Here is a 21639-nt window from a genome sequence, read left to right on the forward strand (position 1 = left end):
TAGCAGCATTTATGAAAGAAAACAATTCCAAAGGTGTCCATTATGTATCATTTTCAAATCCAGACAAAAGAGAAACACTTTCAATTCATCACTTATTCTGTACCAACAGTGCCAGCTAGACAGATGAAGATTGATATTTCCAAAGTCAGCCAACCTTTTGGTAACCTACCTGGAGGAGACATGATCAGGCAGCTGGATAGTTATTCTTTTCCATGTGGAGCTGTTGACAGAGTTATAGATGGTAGCTTCATGGAACTGAAATGGGGAGCAGCCAATGCTATTAGATGTGGAAGGAAGACATTGTGTCTGGACAAGTTGCCATGAATCTGTCCTGTAAGAAGCAATGAAAATATGTTGTTAGAATCACAAAAGTAATACAAAAGGGAAGTCAGCAACCTACTAAATGCCATGGCAATATATCTTTTTTACAAAAATACAAATGGTCTTCAGCAATAAGTTCCATGCACTGTAGTTACAAATAGAGTGTGAAAGTTTGCAGCCTATTTTGTAGCCATGGTAACCTCTCAAAAGGTGAAAATGTTGAGACACATTTGTGCAGCTAAGGGGATTTGGGAAGCAGAGACCAGGAAGGAACTCTTGTGACCTCATATTAAAGGTTGTGACTGAGAATTCTTTTCCCTCATACCTCCCTTTTGAGGTCAGAGAAGGGACATTTTATATTGGCTTTGCTCCATGCTTTTGTTTTGACCCAAAAGGCCTTTAAGCACACAATACAGCCCTACTTTTTGAATAGTGGTAGAAATGTAGCCGTGTTAGTCTGGTGTAGCTGAAACAAAAAACAGGACTGTGTAGCACTTTAAAGACTAACAAGATGGTTTAATAGGTGATGAGCTTTCGTGGGCCAGACACACTTCCTCAGATCAAATAGTGGAAGAAAATTGTCACAACCATATATACCAAAGGATACAATTAAAAAAAATGAACACATATGAAAAGGACAAATCAAATTTCAGAACAGAAGGGAGATGGAGGGGAGGAAGGGGGGGAGGTAAATGTCTGTGAGCTAATGATATTAGAGGTGATAATTGGGGAAGCTATCTTTGTAATGGGTAAGATAATTAGCGTCTTTATTCAAATTTGAGTGTAAAGTGTCAAATTTAAGCATGAATGAAAGTTCTGAGGATTCTCTTTCAAGTGAAGTCTTAAAAGGTCTTTGAAGCAGGATGCAGGTAATTAAGTCGTTGAGACAATGTCCTTTCTGGTTGAAATGGCAAGAAACTTTTTGAAGTAATTCATGTATCCTATTATACTACATTGCAGGAGACAAGAATGTAATTAACTGGTCACGTGTTAAACCAAAAATTAGCATCATATTGCTTCTAGTACAACATAGTTTAGCACAAAATATATAGCCTTTACCAAAGAGTACAACATACTAAAACAAGTGATATTTTGAAGGTGTGTGTGTGTGTGTGTGTATTTAACAGAAATATGCTAATTAGATGTAACTCGAGTACAGTGTCACTGATCTTGCAATGTCCTGGGATAAAGTATGGAGAGAGCTTACCTGGCATCCTTAGTGTATTCCAGCATTACAGAGTGCAGGTCACCACAAGAGGTTGCCTCACAGCCAACCACAATCTGAAACACAAATAAAATGTGTCAGGTCCTGCTAGATCAGGAAAGACATTTAATGTAATACATAGTAAACTGCCAGTGTCCTTCCTTTCTAAAGATATAGAATTAAAGACTGTAAACTTAGATCTAACTCCCCACTCCCACAACAAAAACACGCTGAAAGCCTTGTGGCTCTTTGCATAAGTCTGAAAGTATTAATAATGACATCTGGGACTTTTTCTACCACTGTAACCTGAGATTAATGTCTAACTTTTGTATTCTAAAGTACAAGAATAGAAAGGGAATATCCATTTTAGGTACTAGAGCTTAGAATCCATTTGAAAAAAGGGGCAAAAATTTTCAATAGGTGCCTAACATTAGGCTTTTATATCATGTAGACACTGAAATGCGTCGTTAGGTCTTTTAAGTTCTGGGCACCCTACAGTTCCTTTGAAAGTCAATGTAAACTGCTAGATGCTCAGCACTTTTGAAAGTTTGGTGATTTATTTAAGTGCCTAAATATGTATTTAAGAACCCAACGTTAGGTTATGAACCACTTATGAAAATCTTGGCCTGTATAGTTTGCGGTGTGCTCAGATTCATTATTTTAAAAGGCTTTGTAAACAGAAATATTTTCTCTGTTTAAGGAATTAAACAGATGACTCATCTTGACATTATGAATCAAGATGACATTAGGAATCATTAAAAAAGGGATAGAGAATAAAACAGAGTATCTTATTGCCTCTATATAAACCATGGTATGCCCACATCTTGAATACTGTGTACAGATGTGGTTGTCTCATCTCAAAAAAGATATATTGGCATTGGAAAAGGTTCAGAAAAGGGCAACAAAAATGATTAGAGATTTGGAACGGGTCCCATATGAAGAAAGATTCAAAAGACTTGGACTGTTCATCTTAGAAAAGAGGAGACTAAGGGCGGATATGATAGAGGTCTATAAAATCATGACTGATGTGGAAAAAGTGAATAAGGAAAAGTTATTTACTTGTTCCCATAACATAAGAACTAGGGTTCACCAAATGAAATTAATAGGCAGCAGTTAAAAACAAACAAAAGGACATTTTTCTTTATGCAGAGCAATCAACCCGTGGAACTCCTTGCCAGAGGATGTGAAGACCAGGACTTTAACAGGGTTCAAGAAAGAACTAGATAAATTCATGAAGGTTAGGTATATTGATGGTTATTAACCAGGATGTGTACGAATGGTGTCCCTAGCCTCTTGTGACGGAGCAGGTCCGCCCCCTCCCTTGGAGGTGAGCCCGCCCCGCACTAAACCCGCAGTCGCCCTGGCCGGCCTCGGGAGGACGCCCCCCCCAAGGGGGACGTGCGCCGTATGTTCGGCCGCCGCCGCTCAGCTGAGCGGCGGCGCCAGGGATTCCACGTCGGCCACGGGCTGGGGGGAGAGGGGCCAGGAGGCGGAGCCCGGGTGCGCGGCGTGTGACGTAATCACGTCGGCGCGCCAGGGGCGGGGGATTTCAAAATGCCGGTGGCCGCCGGCAGGAGGAGGGGAGAGGGAGAGTGGAGCAGGGGGAGAACCGAGCGGAGGAGCAAGGGAGAGAGTGGAGCAGGGGAGTGAGAGGAGCACGGGGCGTAGCGGCAGGCATCGGGGGGGTAGACGCCGGGCACCCCAGGCGAGCCGAGGCTGGGAGCGCGGCAGGAAGCGGCGCCGCGAGGCGGGTAAGGAGGCCCGCGAAAGGGGGGATAGGAAGCAGCCCAGGGCAGGGCAAGGAGCCGGCGTGCTGGTGGGTTGCGGGCCAGCACCCCCCCCCCGCCAGCAGGGCAGGGTTAATCGATCCTGACCCTAGGGCCCTGGGCTGGGGTCTGGGAGTGAGGGAGGGCCCGGACTTCCCTATTCCCCCCCCCCCCGCCTGTAAGGACAATTGGAACCGCCGTTTCCCCGGAGCGGCAGCGACAGGACAGGTACTTTGGGAGTTGGACAGGGGTGGCGGGGGCCGCCTTGTCACACCTCTGTTTGTCAGAGGCTGGAAATGGATGACAAGAGAAGGATCACATGATGATTACCTGTTGTGATCCCTCCCTCTGGAGCATCTGGCATTGGCCACTGTTGGAAGACAGGATACTGGGCTAGATGGACCTTTGGTCTGTCCTAGGATGGCCATTCTTATGTTCTTACCTGATGCTCAGGTTCAGAGACTTAAGTACACTTGACATATTTATTACTGAGTGTCTAATAAACAGAAACATCTGAATCTCAGCAGATTCAAATCCTGTATTCTTGCTGTAGCTACAGAGAACTGAATCCTTGGTTTATGAGTAAGATCTGTAGCAATAAGCAGGGCACAGAAGACATAGGAAAGAGGAGCAAAATTTAGCCAAGGGAAGAGACCTTACTATGAATTTCCCATCTCCTCTTGAATAATACAGATCCCAACCATTTAAATTTAGGTAAAAGAGTAAGCTGTCCAACTCTGAAGCGAATACACAAGGGCTTTCTGTACCCTTTGGACACAACAGTAGCAGTAGGCAAAAATCATCCTAGGGCAATTTCAAAGGTGGTGAATTGTGTATGTGGGTTAAATGCTGGGAGGGAGTAGATTACAGACATTGAATCTAAGGGCTGGTGTACACTACTGCTTAAGTTGATCTAATTTGTGTAGTTTAGAGGTCTGAAAAAGCCTCCTCCCAACCTGAGTGATACAAGTTTCGAGCTATCCTGCCAACGTAAATTCCACTTCTTCCCAAGGTGGAGTAACTATGCCAACAAAAGAGCTTAACACATAACATAACACATCTTCACCAGATGCACTACAGTGGTGCAGGTGCATCAGTACAGCTGTGTGAATATAGTGCTGTAAGTGTAAATTTGCCCCAAAATTGGCAATAGCTGTGGGGGAGGATAAAGGCGTTAATTTGTGGCAGAAAGGGAAAATAGGATGTTTAACTTAAAAACAACAACATAAGACCAAGAAGCAAATGTAACTAGGAACACATATATGCTTATCAGCCTATCAATTTATTCATGTCTTTGTTTTTTGAGCCTGTGCGCTCTTTGGGTCAGGGTCTTCCTCTTCATTTGGAAAATGCCTAGTAGATTTTTAGCACTAATGCAATACAAACAAACAAACAAAGAGCCACGTTGCATTAATTATAAAATGTGTTTGCCTCATTCAGAAGTCCAGCTAAAAATCAAGAGTAACTTCAAATGATGCATTTTTCCATGATAGGTGATCAAGTAACAAAAAGGGCTATTACTTTTAGCACCTTCAGACTTTCACTATGCCACACGAGTTATTTTTCTGCCCAACTTTGCCTTTGCCTCTGCTTTTCTGCTTGTTCCTTGATAGGAAATATTTCTTTCTTCTCAATGCCCATTTTGACAGGCAATGGCATGTACACAACACAGATTTGTATCTCACTGGCATTACTAATCTTGCATTAAGGTTCAATTTCAGTCAGCCTTTGTCTCCCTGTCCCCACCACTTAGCAGCTGCTATTATAATGGCATATCATTTAGGCTATATATACACTCTATGGGGCTTTATTTGAAAAAGGTATGCAAATTGCGGTCCGCAATTTGTGTAACTTTTTCTGATTTTATTTGGAAGAAGCTTTTCCGAAATTTGGCCCATCTACACTAGGCCAAATTTTAGAAAAAAACTCTCTTTTAGAAGAGTCCTTCTTCCTTGTAGGAAGAGGAAGACAGGGCTTCTGAAAGAGTGTGTCTACTCTTCTGCAAAAAAAAGTGGAAGAGCAGACGTGTTCCCTGGATGCAGCGGAGTTTTTCCAGGATACCTCGGTATCCCGGAAAACCCCCGTAGTCTAGACATAGCCTTAGAGATGAGAATCCGAATAGTTGTTCTGCATGAACCTAGTCTCCATTCAGCTCAGTAGAAATCTTACAGATAATCAATACCTCTACCAAGGAACATTCATTCCATCCTGACTTCAAATGATAGTTATGCAGAGACAAGGAGGGTAAGGTAATACCTTTTGTTGAACTAACTTCTTTTGGTGAGACAAGTTTTTGATATTACCCAAAGGTCTTCTTCAGGTTTATATAAGTCCTAAAGCTTGTGTCTCTCAACAACAGAAGTTGGTCCAACAAAATATGTTACCTCACTCATCTTGTGTCTCTCTAATCCTGGACCAGCCTGGCTAAAACACTGCATACATTTATGCAATTCTTCTGACCCTGTGTCATGTTTCTATTACTGTATTTCCCTGCATCCCAACAAACAAGTCACTCTTAATTATTTAACAGACTAATTAATTATATATTCTACTTGGAATTAGAGACAAATTAGATGCATTTTCATTGCATGTAGTATGAATAAAAAGAAGGGTTTTCTTACTTTAAACTGCATCATGTATCCTGGCTGTATAATGAGCTCCCTAGAGGAAAGGATATTGTGTGTGTTGTCCATTTTTTTATTTGGCCAGTAGAGGTGAAATGAGGGGTTGCCACAGAATCCAGCAGTCCTGACTGCATTAGGGTAAAAACTCCAGTTTTCTTCATGGGAAGTACCTTCTATTAATATGAGTTACATACAGTTAATAGAATGTCTCAGCAAACATGTAGGCTTAGTATCGAATCCACAGAGTCATTATGAACAACATTTTAATTATATATGCTAAATAAGTAACCAGGAGTCTTAAAGTGTCAGCCCTGGTCAAATAGTTTAAATTGGTTTCAAAACGAGTATTTAAAAAAATATGGTACAGGTAGAACCTCTCTAGTCTGGCACTCTCTGGTCTGGCAACATCCATGGTACCACATGATTTTAGTTAGTGGGATATCCACTTATCATGGGTGTAGCCAAATTTCCCATCGTATCATAAAATTTATTTTCAGCCACTAGTCCTGGTTCTCAGCATTCTGTGTTATTATTTAGCTAATTTAACTTTAACTGTCTTCTAATAGCCCATTAGGCAGAGGAACTGTTGGTAATGCTGCCAAACCATATTGACCTTCTGTGGTTTGGCAAATTCGCTGGTTTGGCACTGGTCAGGTCCCAAGGGTGCCAGACTAGAGAGGTTCAACCTGTATAGTGGGAATTTTCAAATCCAGGTAGTTAGAGGAAATAAACTGAACTGTCTTATAAGTGTTTGGATTTTTTAAAAATAGTGAAATAAAAGAAATCCTTAAAACTAACATAAGCAATACAATGTCAACACTGTTTACAAATAGAAAACAAGTATGGTTGAAAAGTACATTAAAATGTGCATTTGAAAGACCTTCAGTTAGCAATTGTTTAGTTCAATAAATAGGCTGACATAGGCTTCTTAAATCAGATAATAGAATGCTTGACACATCCTCCCTTACCATCATCAAATGTATCTACTAGTTGACTGGGATTGATCTCAGCACCTCCAATTAGTATGTCATCTAGTGCCCACTGAGCACGATCAGAGCCTGAAACTACAATTCCATTGTTCATCACAAAAGGCTGCCACCAGCGCAGGCGAGTTGTATTGGTCAGAGCATGTTCTGGGAGCAATATGTAGTCATGTCTGACTGAGAAGTATTTCTGATAATCCATCTCATGAAGCAAAGTCCAAGATATGCCTATAATGAAAGGATTCAGGATTAATAAAGTAACATAAGGTAGAAACTGTCAAAAGATTAAAGGAAGGTACTGTAATAGGAAGTCATAAGATAATATCTACAATCTTCAGATAGGAAAACCTTAACTCCTAATACTCTTGTTACATGTGATTAGTCAAACTAAAGTAAACAGGATTAATTTAAGAGAGATTGGGTCTAGTTTCTTTTGAAACAAAGAACATTTTATATGAGGGGAAAACACACAGGCTACGTCTACACTGGCCCATTCTCCGGAAGAGGCATGCTAATTTCGAACTTTGGAATAGGGAAATCCGCGGGGGATTTAAATATCCCCCGTGGGATTTAAATAAACATGGCCGCCGCTTTTTTTCCGGCTTGGGAAAAAGCCGGAAAAGAGCGTCTAGACTGGCGCGATCCTCCGGAATAAAGCCCTTTTCCGGAGGATCTCTTAGGGTATGTCTACACTACAGCGCTAGTTCGAACTAACTTAGTTCGAATTAGTTAATTCGAACTAAGCTAATTCGAACTAACGCATCTAGAACTAAAAACTAGTTCGAATTAGCGTTTTGCTAATTCGAACTAGCGCGTCCACACTGATTGGACGCAGGGGGGCATTTAAGAGCGGCTGAAACCGGTTCTGGCAGGGCATCTGGTCAGTAGTTGCTTTGTGTGGCTGCTGTCTGAGGCTATCTGAGGCTCGAGCTTAAAGGGACCCCCCCGGACAGCCGGTTCTCAGCTTTTCCTGCTTGCTTGCCAACCTCGCCGAGGGACAGCAAAGCGTTGGTCTCTGTGACCGTCTGTGTCAGTGCTTCCCTTCGGGGGGGCCGCCGCAGGTGGCAACATGGAGCCACAGCTCGCCCTGCACCTTCTGGTGTATTTTCTGGACTTGCTGCTGCAAGCCTGCCAGCAATGGCTCGAGGCTGCCTGGCACCACCTGGTGCACGTCAGCCCCCTGCCTCTTCGCCTGGCCGCCCTGGGGGCCGTGGAGGAGCCGTGGCGGTGCCCCGGCACCGGCGTGCCCCGCCGCGTCTGGTGTCTGGACACCAGCACCGACTGGTGGGACCGCATCGTCCTGGAGCGCTGGGAGGACCGACAGTGGACCCAGAACTTCAGGATGAGGAGGGACACCTTCCTGGAGCTCTGCGAGTGGCTCGCCCCTGCCCTGCGCAGAAGGGACACTCGCATGAGACCCGCCATCCCCCTCCAGAAGCGGGTGGCCATCGCCCTCTGGAAGCTCTCCACGCCGGACAGCTACCGATCCGTCGGGAACCAGTTCGGCGTGGGGAGATCCACCGTCGGAGCGGTGCTCATGCAGGTATGGCACTCGTCGGCCACCGAGCCGGGGGGGAGGGGAGCTGCGAGGAGGGGATGGGCTGCCCCAGGGACAAAGGGGGGGCGGGAGGAGGCGAACGCGCCCCGCACCGGAGGGGTCGGTCTGTCCCGGCCGTACTACACGCCGCCAGAGGGGTTGCTTCCAGGAGTGGGGCGCGGGGCACTGCCAGGGCACGAACGCTCCCAGCCATCCGGGCGCCCCACTGATGGGCGCTTTGCTGTTTCTCTCTCCGCAGGTGGTCAAGGCCATCAACCGGGTGCTGCTCCGCAGGGTGGTCCGCCTCGCCGACCTGGACGCCGTCATCCGGGGCTTCGGCGCCCATGGCTTCCCCAACTGCGGGGGGGCCATCGACGGGACGCACATCCCCATCCGTGCCCCGGAACACCAGGCGTCCCATTATGTGAACCGCAAGGGGTACTTCTCCATCCTCCTGCAGGCCGTGTGTGACCACCGGGGACAGTTCACGGACATTAATGTGGGCTGGTCCGGCAAAGCACACGATGCCCGGTTGTACCGCAACTCCTCCGTGTGTGGCGGCTGCAGGCCGGGACCTTCTTCCCCGACCGCCACATCAGGGTCGGGGACGTGGACATGCCCGTGTGCCTGGTGGGGGATGCTGCCTACCCACTGCAGCCCTGGCTCATGAAGCCCTACACGGAGCACCTCAATCCCTCCCGCCAGGCCTTCAATGCCAGGCTGACCAGGGCCCGCATCGTGGTCGAGGGGGCCTTCGGGCGACTGAAAGCCCGCTTTCGATGCCTCCTCACCCGTCTGGACCTGGCCGAGCACAACATCCCTCCTGTGGTGGCAGCTTGTTGTGTGCTCCACAATTTGTGTGAGCGAAAGGGGGAGGCTTTCCTGCCAGCCTGGATGGCTGAGGCTGACCGCATGGCTGGACACTACGGTCAGCCCCGCACCGCCGCCATCCGGGAAGCCCAGCGGGGGGCCGTCCGGATCCGGGAAGCCCTGCGGGAGAGCTTCCAGGTGGAGGAGGAGGACTGACCTCTCCCTTGTATGCCCCACTGGGGCCTTCTTTCACCCTACTCCCCTACCCCTTTCCCCTCCCTACCTACTGTAAAATAAAGACACCTGTTTTTCAACCAAAAACGTCTGTTTATTTCACATAACTGGGGTAGGGGGAGGGAGGAATGAGGGTGGGAGAGGGGAGGGGGAAACCTGGGACGAGGGAGCTGGAAGGGGAGGGAAGGGAGAAAGGGAAAGGAAAGCTCAGGGGTGGGAGTCCGGCTGCCTCTCCCATCTCGCCACACTGCGGGTCCGGGGGCGTCGGTGGGAAATGGTTGTGGGGGGGGGGGCAGGAGGGACAGGGGGTGTGGAGGAAGCAGGAGCAGAAGCAGGAGCGGGAGCAGGAGGGGGAGCGGGAGCAGGAGGAGCAGGGGGAGGAGGAAATGGGAAGCGGTCGAGCAGGCTCTGGAGGTGGCCTTGCAGGGCACGGCCCTGCTCCTCCAGGGCCTCCAGACTCCTCCGGCGCAGCCTCCGGTCCTCCTGGACCCAGTGGTCCTGGGTGTGGAGCTGGTGGTCCATGAACCGGAGGTGCCGCCTTTGGTACTCCTCCTCGTTCCTGGCTCTCCTGCTTGCCCGGGCACGGGCAGCTGCTGCAGGTGGTGTGGTGCGCCCTGCAGGCCCAGGTGCTGCAGCTGTGGTGCAACAAGACCAGCGGTCAATTACCCCAGGGGCCCAGGTGTGTGAAACCCAGCTCCCCTCTGCAAGGCCAGGGCCCCTGCAGGATCCCCAGCTGCTGCTCCGTGGTGGGCAAGGCCCAGGCGCACGGTCCCAGGGCTCCCTCTCGCCCCAGCCCCCCGTACACATAAGGGGAGCACGATGGTACTCACATGTGGACGCCTCCCCGGCCTCGGACGACACAGGCGAGCGGCTCTGTGGGGTGCCTTGGGGGTCCCAGGTCCTGGGCAGGCTGGCGGCAGGCTCCTGGCTCTCGGAGCCCTCCTCCTCCTCCTCTGTCTCCTGGAGCGGGCCCTCTGCTCCAGGGTCTATCACGTCCCGGGGGGCAGGGACGGCATGAGCCCCCAGGAGGTGGTCCAGGGCGTGGAAGTGGGGGCAGGCCTCCGGGTAGGCCCCTGGCTGGCAGGCCCAGGAGTAGGACTGCCGCAGATCTTTTATCTTGCAGCGCACCTGCTCCCGGCTGCGCTGGTGGCCCCTGGCTGCCAGGCTGGCAGCCATGCGGCTGTAGACGGCCGCGTTCCTGTGGCTAGTGCGGAGATCGTGGACATTGGAGGCTTCCCCCCAAACCTCGATGAGGTCCACGATCTCCGCACTTGACCAAGCGGGCGCCCTCCTTTTGCGCCCCCGGGCAGGCTCTTGGGAGCCGCCAGGCTGGTCCCAGGGAGCAGTGGAGGGCTGGGTGTCCTCGGGTGGCTGGCTCATAGTGTGGCAGGTGCAGGCTGTGCTGGCATGGGTGCTGGCAGCCTTGCAACTGGCACAAACTGTGTAGCCAGCCCGTGGCCCTTTAAGGGCTCCGGGGCTGGGAGGGGGGCAATAGAGTTTCCCTGGTGTTGGCCAGAGTGGCCACCAGGGAAACCTGGGAAGCCTTAGCCTCCCACTAGTTCGAATTAAGGGTCTACACAGCCCTTAATTCGAACTAGTTAGTTCGAACTAGGCTTAATACTCGTAAAATGTGGTTTACCTAGTTCGAACTAAGCGCTCCATTAGTTCGAATTAAGTTCGAACTAACGGAGCGCTAGTGTAGCGCCTAGGAAAGTTAGTTCGAACTAACGTCCGTTAGTTCGAACTAACTTTGTAGTGTAGACATACACTTATTCCTACTTTCAAGGAATGAGAGATCCTCCGGAAAAGGGCTTTATTCCGGAGGATCGCGCCAGTCTAGATGCTCTTTTCCAGCTTTTCCCCAAGCCGGAAAAAAAGCGGCGGCCATGTTTATTTAAATCCCGCGGGGGATATTTAAATTCCCCGCGGATTTCCCTATTCCAAAGTTTGAAATCAGCATGCCTCTTCCGGAGAAGGGGCCAGTGTAGACTTAGCCACAAGGTATAATTTTCATAATGGTAGATTATAGCTCTGAATAATTAATCCTAAAATATTTAAATTAGATCTAATTCTGTACATTTCTCAAAAGCAGTGTTTGAATATACTCAAAATGTTTGTTCAGATGCAACTAAAATGTTGACTTGCCTCCATCAATTGAATAATCTAACAGTACTCCCTCCTTCCTGCATGTTGGTCTGTGGCATGTTGTCATGTTGTTTTCACTTCCAATTCTTCCCCAGTACTGTAGAAATCTGAAGAAAAAAATGTTGAAGTTTCTTACAGAATAGCAGGTATCCTATCAATGTGGAAGATTTGTTGTCAAACACAGTTCAAGTGATTTGTTTTCTGCCAACAAATATATTGAAAATGTTCAATATTCTAAAATGTTTTATTAAGAAAACTGACATGTACTTAGGGTAAAATATTCAAAAATAAGTGTCTGATTAGATCTGGCAAAATATGCGTCTGTAGGTACAAATAGGCAATCACATGCAAAAAATATTCATTTGTATGTGCAGTTATGTAGGGAAACCAGGGAACTGAATGAAAATAAGAAGTGATTTCAGTTAAACACAAGGAAGGGAAGGGAAGGGAAGAGCTATATACAACATAAAAAAATTCAGCAGAAGCAGTGAGACCTTATTTAAAATGGTAGAATGGAGGGACAAATAAAACTAACATGCATTGTCTCCTTCTATATCTTATGAGCCTAAGTCTTAGCTGCCACAAATTGGCAGAGCTCCACCTTCTTTAATGGAGATATACAGCTTTACACTGGCGAAAGCTCTGAAGAGACTTGCATACACAAACTGCATGCCTAATATATCTAGCTTATGCATGTTAAACAAATAAAGTCTTTTTAGCTGGTGAACAAGAGTTTATATTTCACAGCTGTCTTGCCATTGGAAAATTGGATGTAATTACAATAAATACACTACTGGGAAATATGAATTAAGACAACCCACTGTCTCCGCATAATGTTTTAAACATCCAATCCTGAAAGCACGTTAAGCTCATTATTTCTTATATGTTCCCATATTTCAATGGGACTGCTTATCCCAGAAACGCCAGTCATATGCGTAATCTTACCAGGACTGAACTCTTTGTTCCTTTAAATATCTGGCAAAACCAGTGCTTTCCCATACTCCCCTGATTTGGGATGAGGAGAGACCTCAGGAGGTCTCCTGGGTCATGCTGAATTGTTAAATGCTTCATATTAACTTTACAAAAGCCTCACAATAGACTCAAATTAGCTGCTATGTAGTATTCCCTGATACAAAGAAATAATCTAGAGTTATTTTTGAATATTTGTGTTCCTTCAACACAATGCATATCCCTCCCACCTACAACACTGTATGAGATTACATCCAGTTCCCATGTAGTCTGAGATTACTAAACCCAACTTGTATTTTTGAGGTAAACAATTTTGCTTAATAATTTTGTTAAAAAACCCTTCGTTAGGGCTTGTGAAATGCTCTGGTGATTCACACCTTGGGACCAAAATCTTCTGCAAGTGCTTTTTTCCCTCATGCCTATTTAGTTCTTAGCGTTTTTACTGAGACTAGTAACCAACGTGTTAACTAGTGCCAGTTGTGGTGGTGAGGTTTTCATGTAATTACCTGTCCACTAAGAACTATATCGAGGGAGACCATCAATTACTCTCTACCTTTCCATACTTTTGTTTGTAAACTAGTTAGATTGTAAACTCAGAGGGGTAAGGACCTATAAAGCAACCAATATACTGCAGGTGTTACACAAATAACACATTAATAACATATTCATTGCATACAGTCAGTGAAAAGTCACCTGTTGATCGTAAGACTAAGAACTATTTGTCACTGCCTACCTGAGCTAACTCTTCTCTGGTGGTGGCCTAGGCATAAAGAGACTCCATTTCCTATTATTCACTGCCTCATCTCCTTCTCTGTCATTAGTTAATGAACCCCTCCATTGAAACTTATTAGCTATGTTAAATTCTACTAGGTAACATGACATACTTGGCACCCCTCAAGTCCAGGTCCTGAGTGACAGCTTGCCTGACAGTATCACCTCCAAAATACAAAGCTGTGTCCTCTGCTAGAATCCCACATTCAGTACAAGCGCTTCCACCTTCCAAGGACATCCATAAATCTGGTTTAATTTCTTCATTGTCAAAACGCTCCTTCAGGAAAGTCTACAGGAAGGAATGTGACATCTGAGGAACAACCATGAAGAGGCATCATACTATTTAGCCTTTCTAACAAACCCAGCAAGTATGGGCTTTCTAAGTATGTTTAAGAGAGACAAATTGGGGGAAGTAAGATCTTGTATTGGACCAACTTCTATTGATGAGACAAACAAGCTTTTGAGCTACACAGAGTGTTTCTTTAGTTTTGTATAACTCAAAAGCTTCTCTCTTTTCCCAACAGAAGTTAGTCTAGTGAAAAATGTTACCTTACCCGGCTTGTCTCTCTTACATGTGATTACAACCAAACTGCAAATATAACTAAGTTTAAAGTATTCATGTTAACTGTAATGTATTTTCTGCTTTTTTGGGTGTGTGAGTTAAAGGTCACTAACCTTTTACAGATAGAATAGTTTTAAATGGCCATAAATAAGGCTATGTAAATATTCAAATGCCTGATATATGGAAACAATCACTTTTTGCAATTATTTGGTTTATTGTAGTGCCAGATAACCAATTAAGATCAGAGCTTCATTATGTTAGATGCTGTCCACATACACAGTGACATACTGTCTCAGCCTTGCAGAGCTTATAAGCATGTAGTCAGACATTGAAAATGACATTGGTTGTATCAGTACAGAATTGTAAGCCCAAAACTGTGCTTGAAATTCTTACTGCTCCTCCTGCAACACTGAATGAGGCCAGATTGAAGCTCTACTGACAGGAAAATTGAGCCCTAACTATTTAAAAATATGTATATAGAGACCAGCAGCGTTCCCTGTAAGCTGTGTACTTGTGTGGCTGCTCAGGAGAAATTAAAATGATGCCCCCAGCTGATTAGCAAAGTGCTCACAGCTAGGTTTTGTGTTTGTATTGTTGGTGCACATTTGCGCATGCCTCGGTGCACATACAATTATTCTGCACATAGGTGGCAAAAACCCCATACATGGATGGAAAAGTTTTAGAAAGAACATTACTGACCAGTTCTGTGCTACCTTGAATAAAATATTGTTTATTTTGAAGGAAATCTTAACCCTTTTTATATTTTTTCCGCAAGTACTTGTACAAGTGATGTGTTTGCCACAAAAGTAAACGTGAAAAGTGAAAGTCTTGGACTTCTTGTGAATATATGTTTATGTAACAGTTAGAGACACAGGTATTTATGCAAAGCCCAGCTGGGAATCTCTCTATCTTCCATCTTCCTATTTATAAAAGTGTTAGCCAATGAACAATACCTGCCAGTGAAATCAATGGCAAAACTTCCATTCACTTTAATGGGGTCAGGATTTCACCCTGTATTAAATAGCACTTACACGTCATCAGTAAAAAATAGCAAATACTTGAAACATAGATGAAGTAATTAGTTTATGAGCCATCCTTACATGATCTAGAGCTGCCTCTATTTCTACATTCTACCATGTTAGCTGGGTATGTGGTAAGAGTCAACTTCTGGCAGGATAACAAAATAATAATGACCTGTAAAATGGATAATGCTCTGCAAAATCTTTAAATTGAATCTGTGAGAAGTAAATAGTTTTAACCCTAATAGAGAAGAGGGAAATTGATCCATTTTCTATAAGGATTGGCACTAATTTACATTTATGAAATTTAAAATACTTAAAAACTTAAAAACATGTATGGATCTTAAAATACTACTCCAAAACAATTATTAAAATGATAATTCAGATAAGACATGCATATAAATCTTGTGTATTTATGTATTTCTTTTGGAAAAAATATGGTGTAACCAACATATCTCTTCTGTACATTATGTACTTACATTATCATGTATAAATATGACTAAAAAAATCTCATCAAGCTAAATATTGTAATTTGAATACAGTTTGGGAGTTCTTAAATGTTTTTCCTTAAAATATAAACAGTATTTTAAATTGGAGCTGTCTGCTAAAGTCCTAAAAGTAGATTTTGGCCTACACTGTACTCTTTTCCTGTATGTCTGTGCATTTTAAATACCATCATCTCAAATATAAATATTTTCAGCTGCACAGATACTATTCCACTTTTTGTTGCAGTAATGTGTTATCCTGAGATGTACAGTACAACTATAGAAAATTAAAACTATATAAAACTTTATGATAAGATTGTTACATTATTTTTATATCATCTGGAGTTCAGTACCTTGTTTACATGTGTCTCCTTTATTATAAAGATAAGTTTTCTATACATGGTCTGGGTAACTGTATTGGTATTTGCAATAGCAGTTGTGTCCAGGAACTAACAACAGGTTTATTAATTTGTTCATATAGAAATAGCAATGCACTGCCACTGTTAAATGGAAGTATAATGTTTTTTTAATTCCAGAAGGAAAATATAATGTAATTATTGGTGTTAATGATAAGGTACTATTTCTTTAGATACCAATATAGAAATGATATATTTAAAAATCAGTGATCTAGAGCTGTATACTTTAGAACTTAAAGTAGATTTGAGGCTTTCCAAAGTCTGAGAGGAGTCAGACCCAATACCCTAATTTGGGCCCAACTCTATTTTTTATAAAGCTCCATCAGTTTAATTTCTCTGACAAATTTTTGCAGTACTACCAAGTGCATGTAAGTTACCTTTAAAGTTTGGGTCAAGTAGCAGTTTGGACTCGAGTACCCAGGATCACAGATGCACTGTTTTTTCAGGCAGTCTCCATGGCCTCTACAGTTGTCCAAGCAACCAGGTCCCAGATAAAAATTATCAATGGCCCACTGAATATCAGAGTACTTCTGATAGAACCTAAACCTCACTGGACTATTCATACAAGAATGAAGAAAAAAGAGATAAAGGTAAAAAGATAACTTTACACAAATGAAAAATGTACACTATATACACATGCTTATGAACAACACTGCTTAGGGTAAAGAATCATAAGACACTTCTGTAACAGAAGATCTGTTCATTACAATGTTTCTGTATGGAATATATTTGGCATAATAGTCATTCTTCTAACTGACATTGATCATTCTATTTTAACACATTAATTAAACAATACTGGATTATAACTTAATATTTTTGATTTAAGAAGCTTTATTTTCTTTTAAAACAGAAAGATGTTTCATCTGAACTCCAGTATAAATCTCTTTTAGTTTCTAATCATGTGAGCCCTACTGAACACAATGGGACTAATCATGGCATAAAATCAGGCACACTTAAGATCAGGGCCTTTTAAAATGATAAGTATCAGAGGGGTAACCGTGTTAGTCTGAATCTGCAAGAACAATGAGAAGTCCTGTGCACCTTATAGATGCATCTGACGAAGTGGGTCTTTGACCACAAAAGCTTATGTTCCAATAAATGTTAGTCCATAAGGTGCCACAGGATTTCTCTTTTAAAATGATGTGTAGCATTCTTCATATGAATCGATTTTATGACTTGCATAAGAGATCACACAGCATATGTGGGCTGGATCTGTGAGAGCCACTGTCATCAGGTGTCAGGAAAAAATATTTGACTCTAGTTTCTTCTGAGACAATTAATTTATCTATTTGAATAATCGTTTTAAAAGTAATAGCTCCTAATAAAAAAAAACATTGTTACAATATGCACAGATCATTTGGGTAGCATTTTTCATTGTCTAAGGCAGGGATGTTAGATATCAGGTAATTGAATAGTCATGTAACCACATGAAATCTTAGCAGTTACATGACTGTTCGATAGTTCCCAGGGGCGGTGCTAGCAGCCAGTGTGCTCCGGGTCCCACTTCTGGGGAGCCCCCTGCCAGCCCGTGCTGCTTCCTCTGTATCAGAGGCAGCAGCGCAGTGTCAGGGGGAGCTGGTCCATGAGGGGAGACAGTTTAAAAACCAGCTCCCCTTGAGCCCTACTGAACACAATGGGACTAATCATGGCATAAAATCAGGCACACTTAAGATCAGGGCCTTTTAAAAGATCAGGGCTGCCTTCTACGCCATTTGTGGGGTCCGAGCTCCCCTCGGACAGAGGCCGCTGTTAGCATCCCCTGTCTGAGGGGAGCTCGAGCCTGCTGTGGACAGAGGCTGCTTTGCAGCAACCTTCTATGCCTCCCTTCCCCGCTGCTGAGCCATGCAGGTGGAGGGAGCAGGCGGCATTGCGGTGTCGGTGCTGGGGGGAACTGGCTTTTAAGCATACTCCCCCCAGCACCGGCTCCTGTTCCCTCCCCCATTGCCTTTGATACGAGTAATGGGGAATACATGTAATCGGCAAGATTAACCATTAAGCCTAGGCTTACTGGTTAATTGTATAGTCGACTACATGTTGATATCCCTAGTCTAAGGTCAACATTCTCCATTCTAATTCATGCTGGGTCTCAGGACAGATTGGAATATGCAGTACCACTTTGGACTGCAGACCAGTAAGGGTCATTTTGCAATTTTTTCAGACCATGAATCGGTCTCAGGTTTGGTGATTATCATTATCACTCTATTGTCCTATGTTTATAGGGAGCCAAATCTCTTCTATCTTTCCTTTGAAGATATGGAACTGCCCTTTGACAGTGTGGAAGGAAGTGCATCATCCAGCAAAACTGTATTCAGGAAAAGAGAGATGCCACAAAGAAGCATGAAATCTGATACGGATCTCTTGTTTCTAGGGAGGCATGGATAGGAGGCCTGCAAAAGCCGATTACTCAGTTGCTGAGAAGGAAGAATTTTGCAGTGCTTTCCAGCAAACTCCTCTGGAGTGGAGTGAAGAGAACTTTTTCCAACTCTTTTCTGTAAAAGAGGAAGTTGCAGTGTGATATGGGCACATTGAAAAAAAAGAACAGGAAAAAAGTCGTGTGGGGGGGAATTCTTGAACTTCAGAGGACATCCTAGGAAAAGATGAAGTCAGTAGGAACATAAATACTCAGTCAACCTAAAGAGTGGTTCAGTCTTGAAAAGTAACTGTAAATGTTGCATCGTAAGAGTCCATGTTCATTCTGTCTCCGTGTCATGTTTTCTCACCTTACAAGTAAATACAATTTCCCCCAACTGCCTGCTCTGTAAACTCAGTGAAGTTTCTTAACTAGAGCTGTGCTCTTTTTGGCTCACCTTAAAGATTCAGTGGACCAGACTCTGTCCTTAGTTACAGCTGTGCAGTTCTACTGCCTAAAATCATATGCTATTAGAAAGTAATTAAAAATTCCAGTGGTGTGGCACAAGCCAGAATAGAATCCAGCTCATTCTCACAGACCAATGTTGGTCCTGCATAGCAAACAGGAACATAAATGAATAAATCCCTTTTTATTAAATCAGTCAGCAGTTGCGACTGAGTAGAACAAGGGGCCACAATTCAGCAAGATTCTTAAGCGCATGCTTTATTTTAAGCACCTGAATCATTCTGTTGACATTAGTAGGACTACTCAGGTACTTAAAATTGAGTGTATGCTTAAGCACTTCTTCTGCATAAGAAGTGTCCATATAACCATGGTTTTCAGACTATTTAGTTCCCCTTTAATTGTGCACTGAATCAAAGGTAATGTGAGTAGCTGTTTTATACTTACTTGCCCACTAGGTTTTCAGGCAGTGAATAAGTTATCCTTCTCCATCCTTTTGTTGGAAAGAAGACAGAGGGCTGTGAAATACTCCCAGAGCATTTTGGATCTGCAGGTAAACACTGAGGAACTAAATAGCTCCAACTCACGCCAAAGTCAGTGGAATATTGCACATGGACTTGATTCTGTGCAATTTTCTCTGAAGTTTTACATCCAACAGAAATCTAATATAGATAGAAGCATAGCATTGTAACAGTCCTTACTATCAATAAATGGCTGGAGAGATGATTACAGTTTAAAGATTTTTAGCAAAGAAGTTGACTGGAGATTATCCTTTAAATCACAGTAATGACAGCACTTGTCATCCACAGATCTCATCATTAATGCCAATGTGCCAATAGAGAAGATGGTCTGATTTTTTTTACCGGACAGGAGCCGAAAATACCGGACTGTCCGGGTCAATACTGGACACCTGGCAACCCTACCTGCAACACATATCAGTCTGTTCCCTGCTCTGAAGAAAACAGGCTGTTTTAGAATAATTATGCTAAATATTTAGATGATAAAGATTTTACCTTGAACTGCATAATCCAGCCTTCGGTAGGAGTTAGGTCATGGGTGACTGCATAAACCTCTCTGCCATCATGGCTACCACAGATCATAACACCATCAGGAGAGTCGCAGAATCTTTCAATTGAGCAATCATCATGGAACAGCCAATGTTCATTCACTTGAAAACAAATAAGAAAGTCAATATTGTGTAACTACAATATTTGGTAAAGAAAACAGTAAACAGTGTTAAGTACTAAAGAAGAACAATGGATTAAGTCTTTAGCTATATATAAACTATTTAGTATTGTTCTTTGAAAAATTCCAGAGTACTTTATTATCCATCATTCAAATATGTTTATACTTAACATTCAGAACAGCTCTTACTATTCTCTAACCATAAGCCTGTTAACATGTTTATTAATGCACAAGAATTAAAAACCTAACAATTACTGACATTATTTTGCAATTATGTGGCATATATGCTACTGTTTTCTTATTATCTAATAATACTTTATTAAATCAAAATAAACTTCCTGCAATTGGTTCTGTGTGGGCAGACTCCCTATGTGGGTGAGATTCTGGAACGCCGAAGTCTGCAAATGTGGAATCAGTTTCAGAATCAGAGCCTGGGTGTCCAAAATAATACCTTCAACTAATTGGTCCCACTAGTGTGCACAACTATTTCCTTATTTATATTTTACCAACTATAACTCAACAACTTAATCCCCTGGGTAACTATTTTAAAAATTGTTGCTAGTAAATGTCTACAAAATAGGAAACAAATACTTAGGGCAGGAAATCCTTTTAGAATAATATGGCACTCAGTCAAATAACATTTGTTCCTGGAAACCATAACAGAAAATTCTGCTGTGCTACCTGGTGCAGAAATAAGAAAAAATATCTAGAGAATTCTTTTTCTTTGCAGAGAAGAGTCTAATAGTGAATTTAACTAGAAATAAACTATTTTGTATACATTATTGGTTATTTGAAACACTGACTGCAAGACTCCTTTAAAATTTGTATTTCCTTTTTTCCAGTATTTAATTCCTTTTTTTCTCTCCAGGCATAATTTATACATTTAAAAGCAGTTTGTTACAAGTTGTTGGTTAAAAAAAAAGTACAGTACATGGACGGGCTCTGAAGCCCATTGTGGTGAAACAAACAAAATCAGATTTAGTAGTAACTGTACTGACTCCCTGTTTTTGGCTCAGATTGATATCAAACTTTTACCTGTAGTTTTGTCTTCTGTAAACATATCAAAAGCAATCCTTCCAGTTGGTCCTGCATCGGCAGGAGAGCGTTCGTGTTGTGGGAGTGGCGCACTGCTAAAAGTGTCTAACATCACAGTCCTCTGATCAGCAGAGCCAGATATCAGCACATTATCAATAGCCCAGTCATTCTGATCCAAGCCATCATGTTTCGGTTGCCACCAGCGGAAGCGGGTTCCGACAGTTTTGGCCTCATGAGGGAGGAGAATGTTCACAAAGCTAAAATATAATAATGGAGATAAGTCATGTGGTAGCCACACTTTAATCTCTTGAGTTGTGAAAAGAAAAAAAAAAGTTTTAAATAAACAGCTGAATGGGCCTTTTAAACAAAATATGGCCAGATTTTTTGACCAAGTCCATCCCATTTGTCTAAGGTTACAAAGGGATTGAATCTAACCCTAACTCTCCCTGATGGGGATTTCCTGACCATAAGAGACTCCTCAGTTGACACAGAGCCTTTATAGACTCATAGACTTCAAGGTCAGAAGGGACCATTATGATCATTATGAAATTCAAATCCCGGGCTTCATTTGCAAGTGCGGTATGCCTACATTACCCTCCTAGTTCGAACTAGGAGGGTAGTGTAGACATACCCTGACTGGTTTAGATAACATATCTGCTTTGTGCTTTAGCCAATCAGAAATCAGATGATAAATGAATGTATGTTCAAAACCTGATGGATTTCTATAAATCAAAGTAACTCTTCTGACTGGCTATAGTTTT

At 43.3% G+C, this 21639-nt stretch overlaps 1 protein-coding gene across 2 annotated transcripts in view; it reads right to left on the reverse strand.

The window, feature by feature from the left end:
• RELN (reelin) overlaps window positions 1-21639 on the reverse strand; it is a 500016-nt gene that overhangs the window by 21941 nt on the left and 456436 nt on the right. For both annotated transcript variants that reach the window (XM_006137543.4, XM_075926876.2), the window contains 10 exons: window positions 20879-21135; window positions 19672-19826; window positions 19106-19320; window positions 16224-16401; window positions 13478-13653; window positions 11625-11731; window positions 6884-7126; window positions 5913-6088; window positions 1529-1602; window positions 170-331 (listed from right to left, as the gene is read on the reverse strand). In XM_006137543.4, coding sequence (XP_006137605.3) covers window positions 170-331; window positions 1529-1602; window positions 5913-6088; window positions 6884-7126; window positions 11625-11731; window positions 13478-13653; window positions 16224-16401; window positions 19106-19320; window positions 19672-19826; window positions 20879-21135 — 1743 coding nt within the window. The remainder of the gene's footprint in view (window positions 1-169; window positions 332-1528; window positions 1603-5912; window positions 6089-6883; window positions 7127-11624; window positions 11732-13477; window positions 13654-16223; window positions 16402-19105; window positions 19321-19671; window positions 19827-20878; window positions 21136-21639) is intronic.

This window comes from Pelodiscus sinensis, chromosome 1 (assembly GCF_052426305.1).
Source record: "Pelodiscus sinensis isolate ZL-2025 chromosome 1, ASM5242630v1, whole genome shotgun sequence".
NCBI classification, from domain to species: domain Eukaryota; kingdom Metazoa; phylum Chordata; order Testudines; family Trionychidae; genus Pelodiscus; species Pelodiscus sinensis.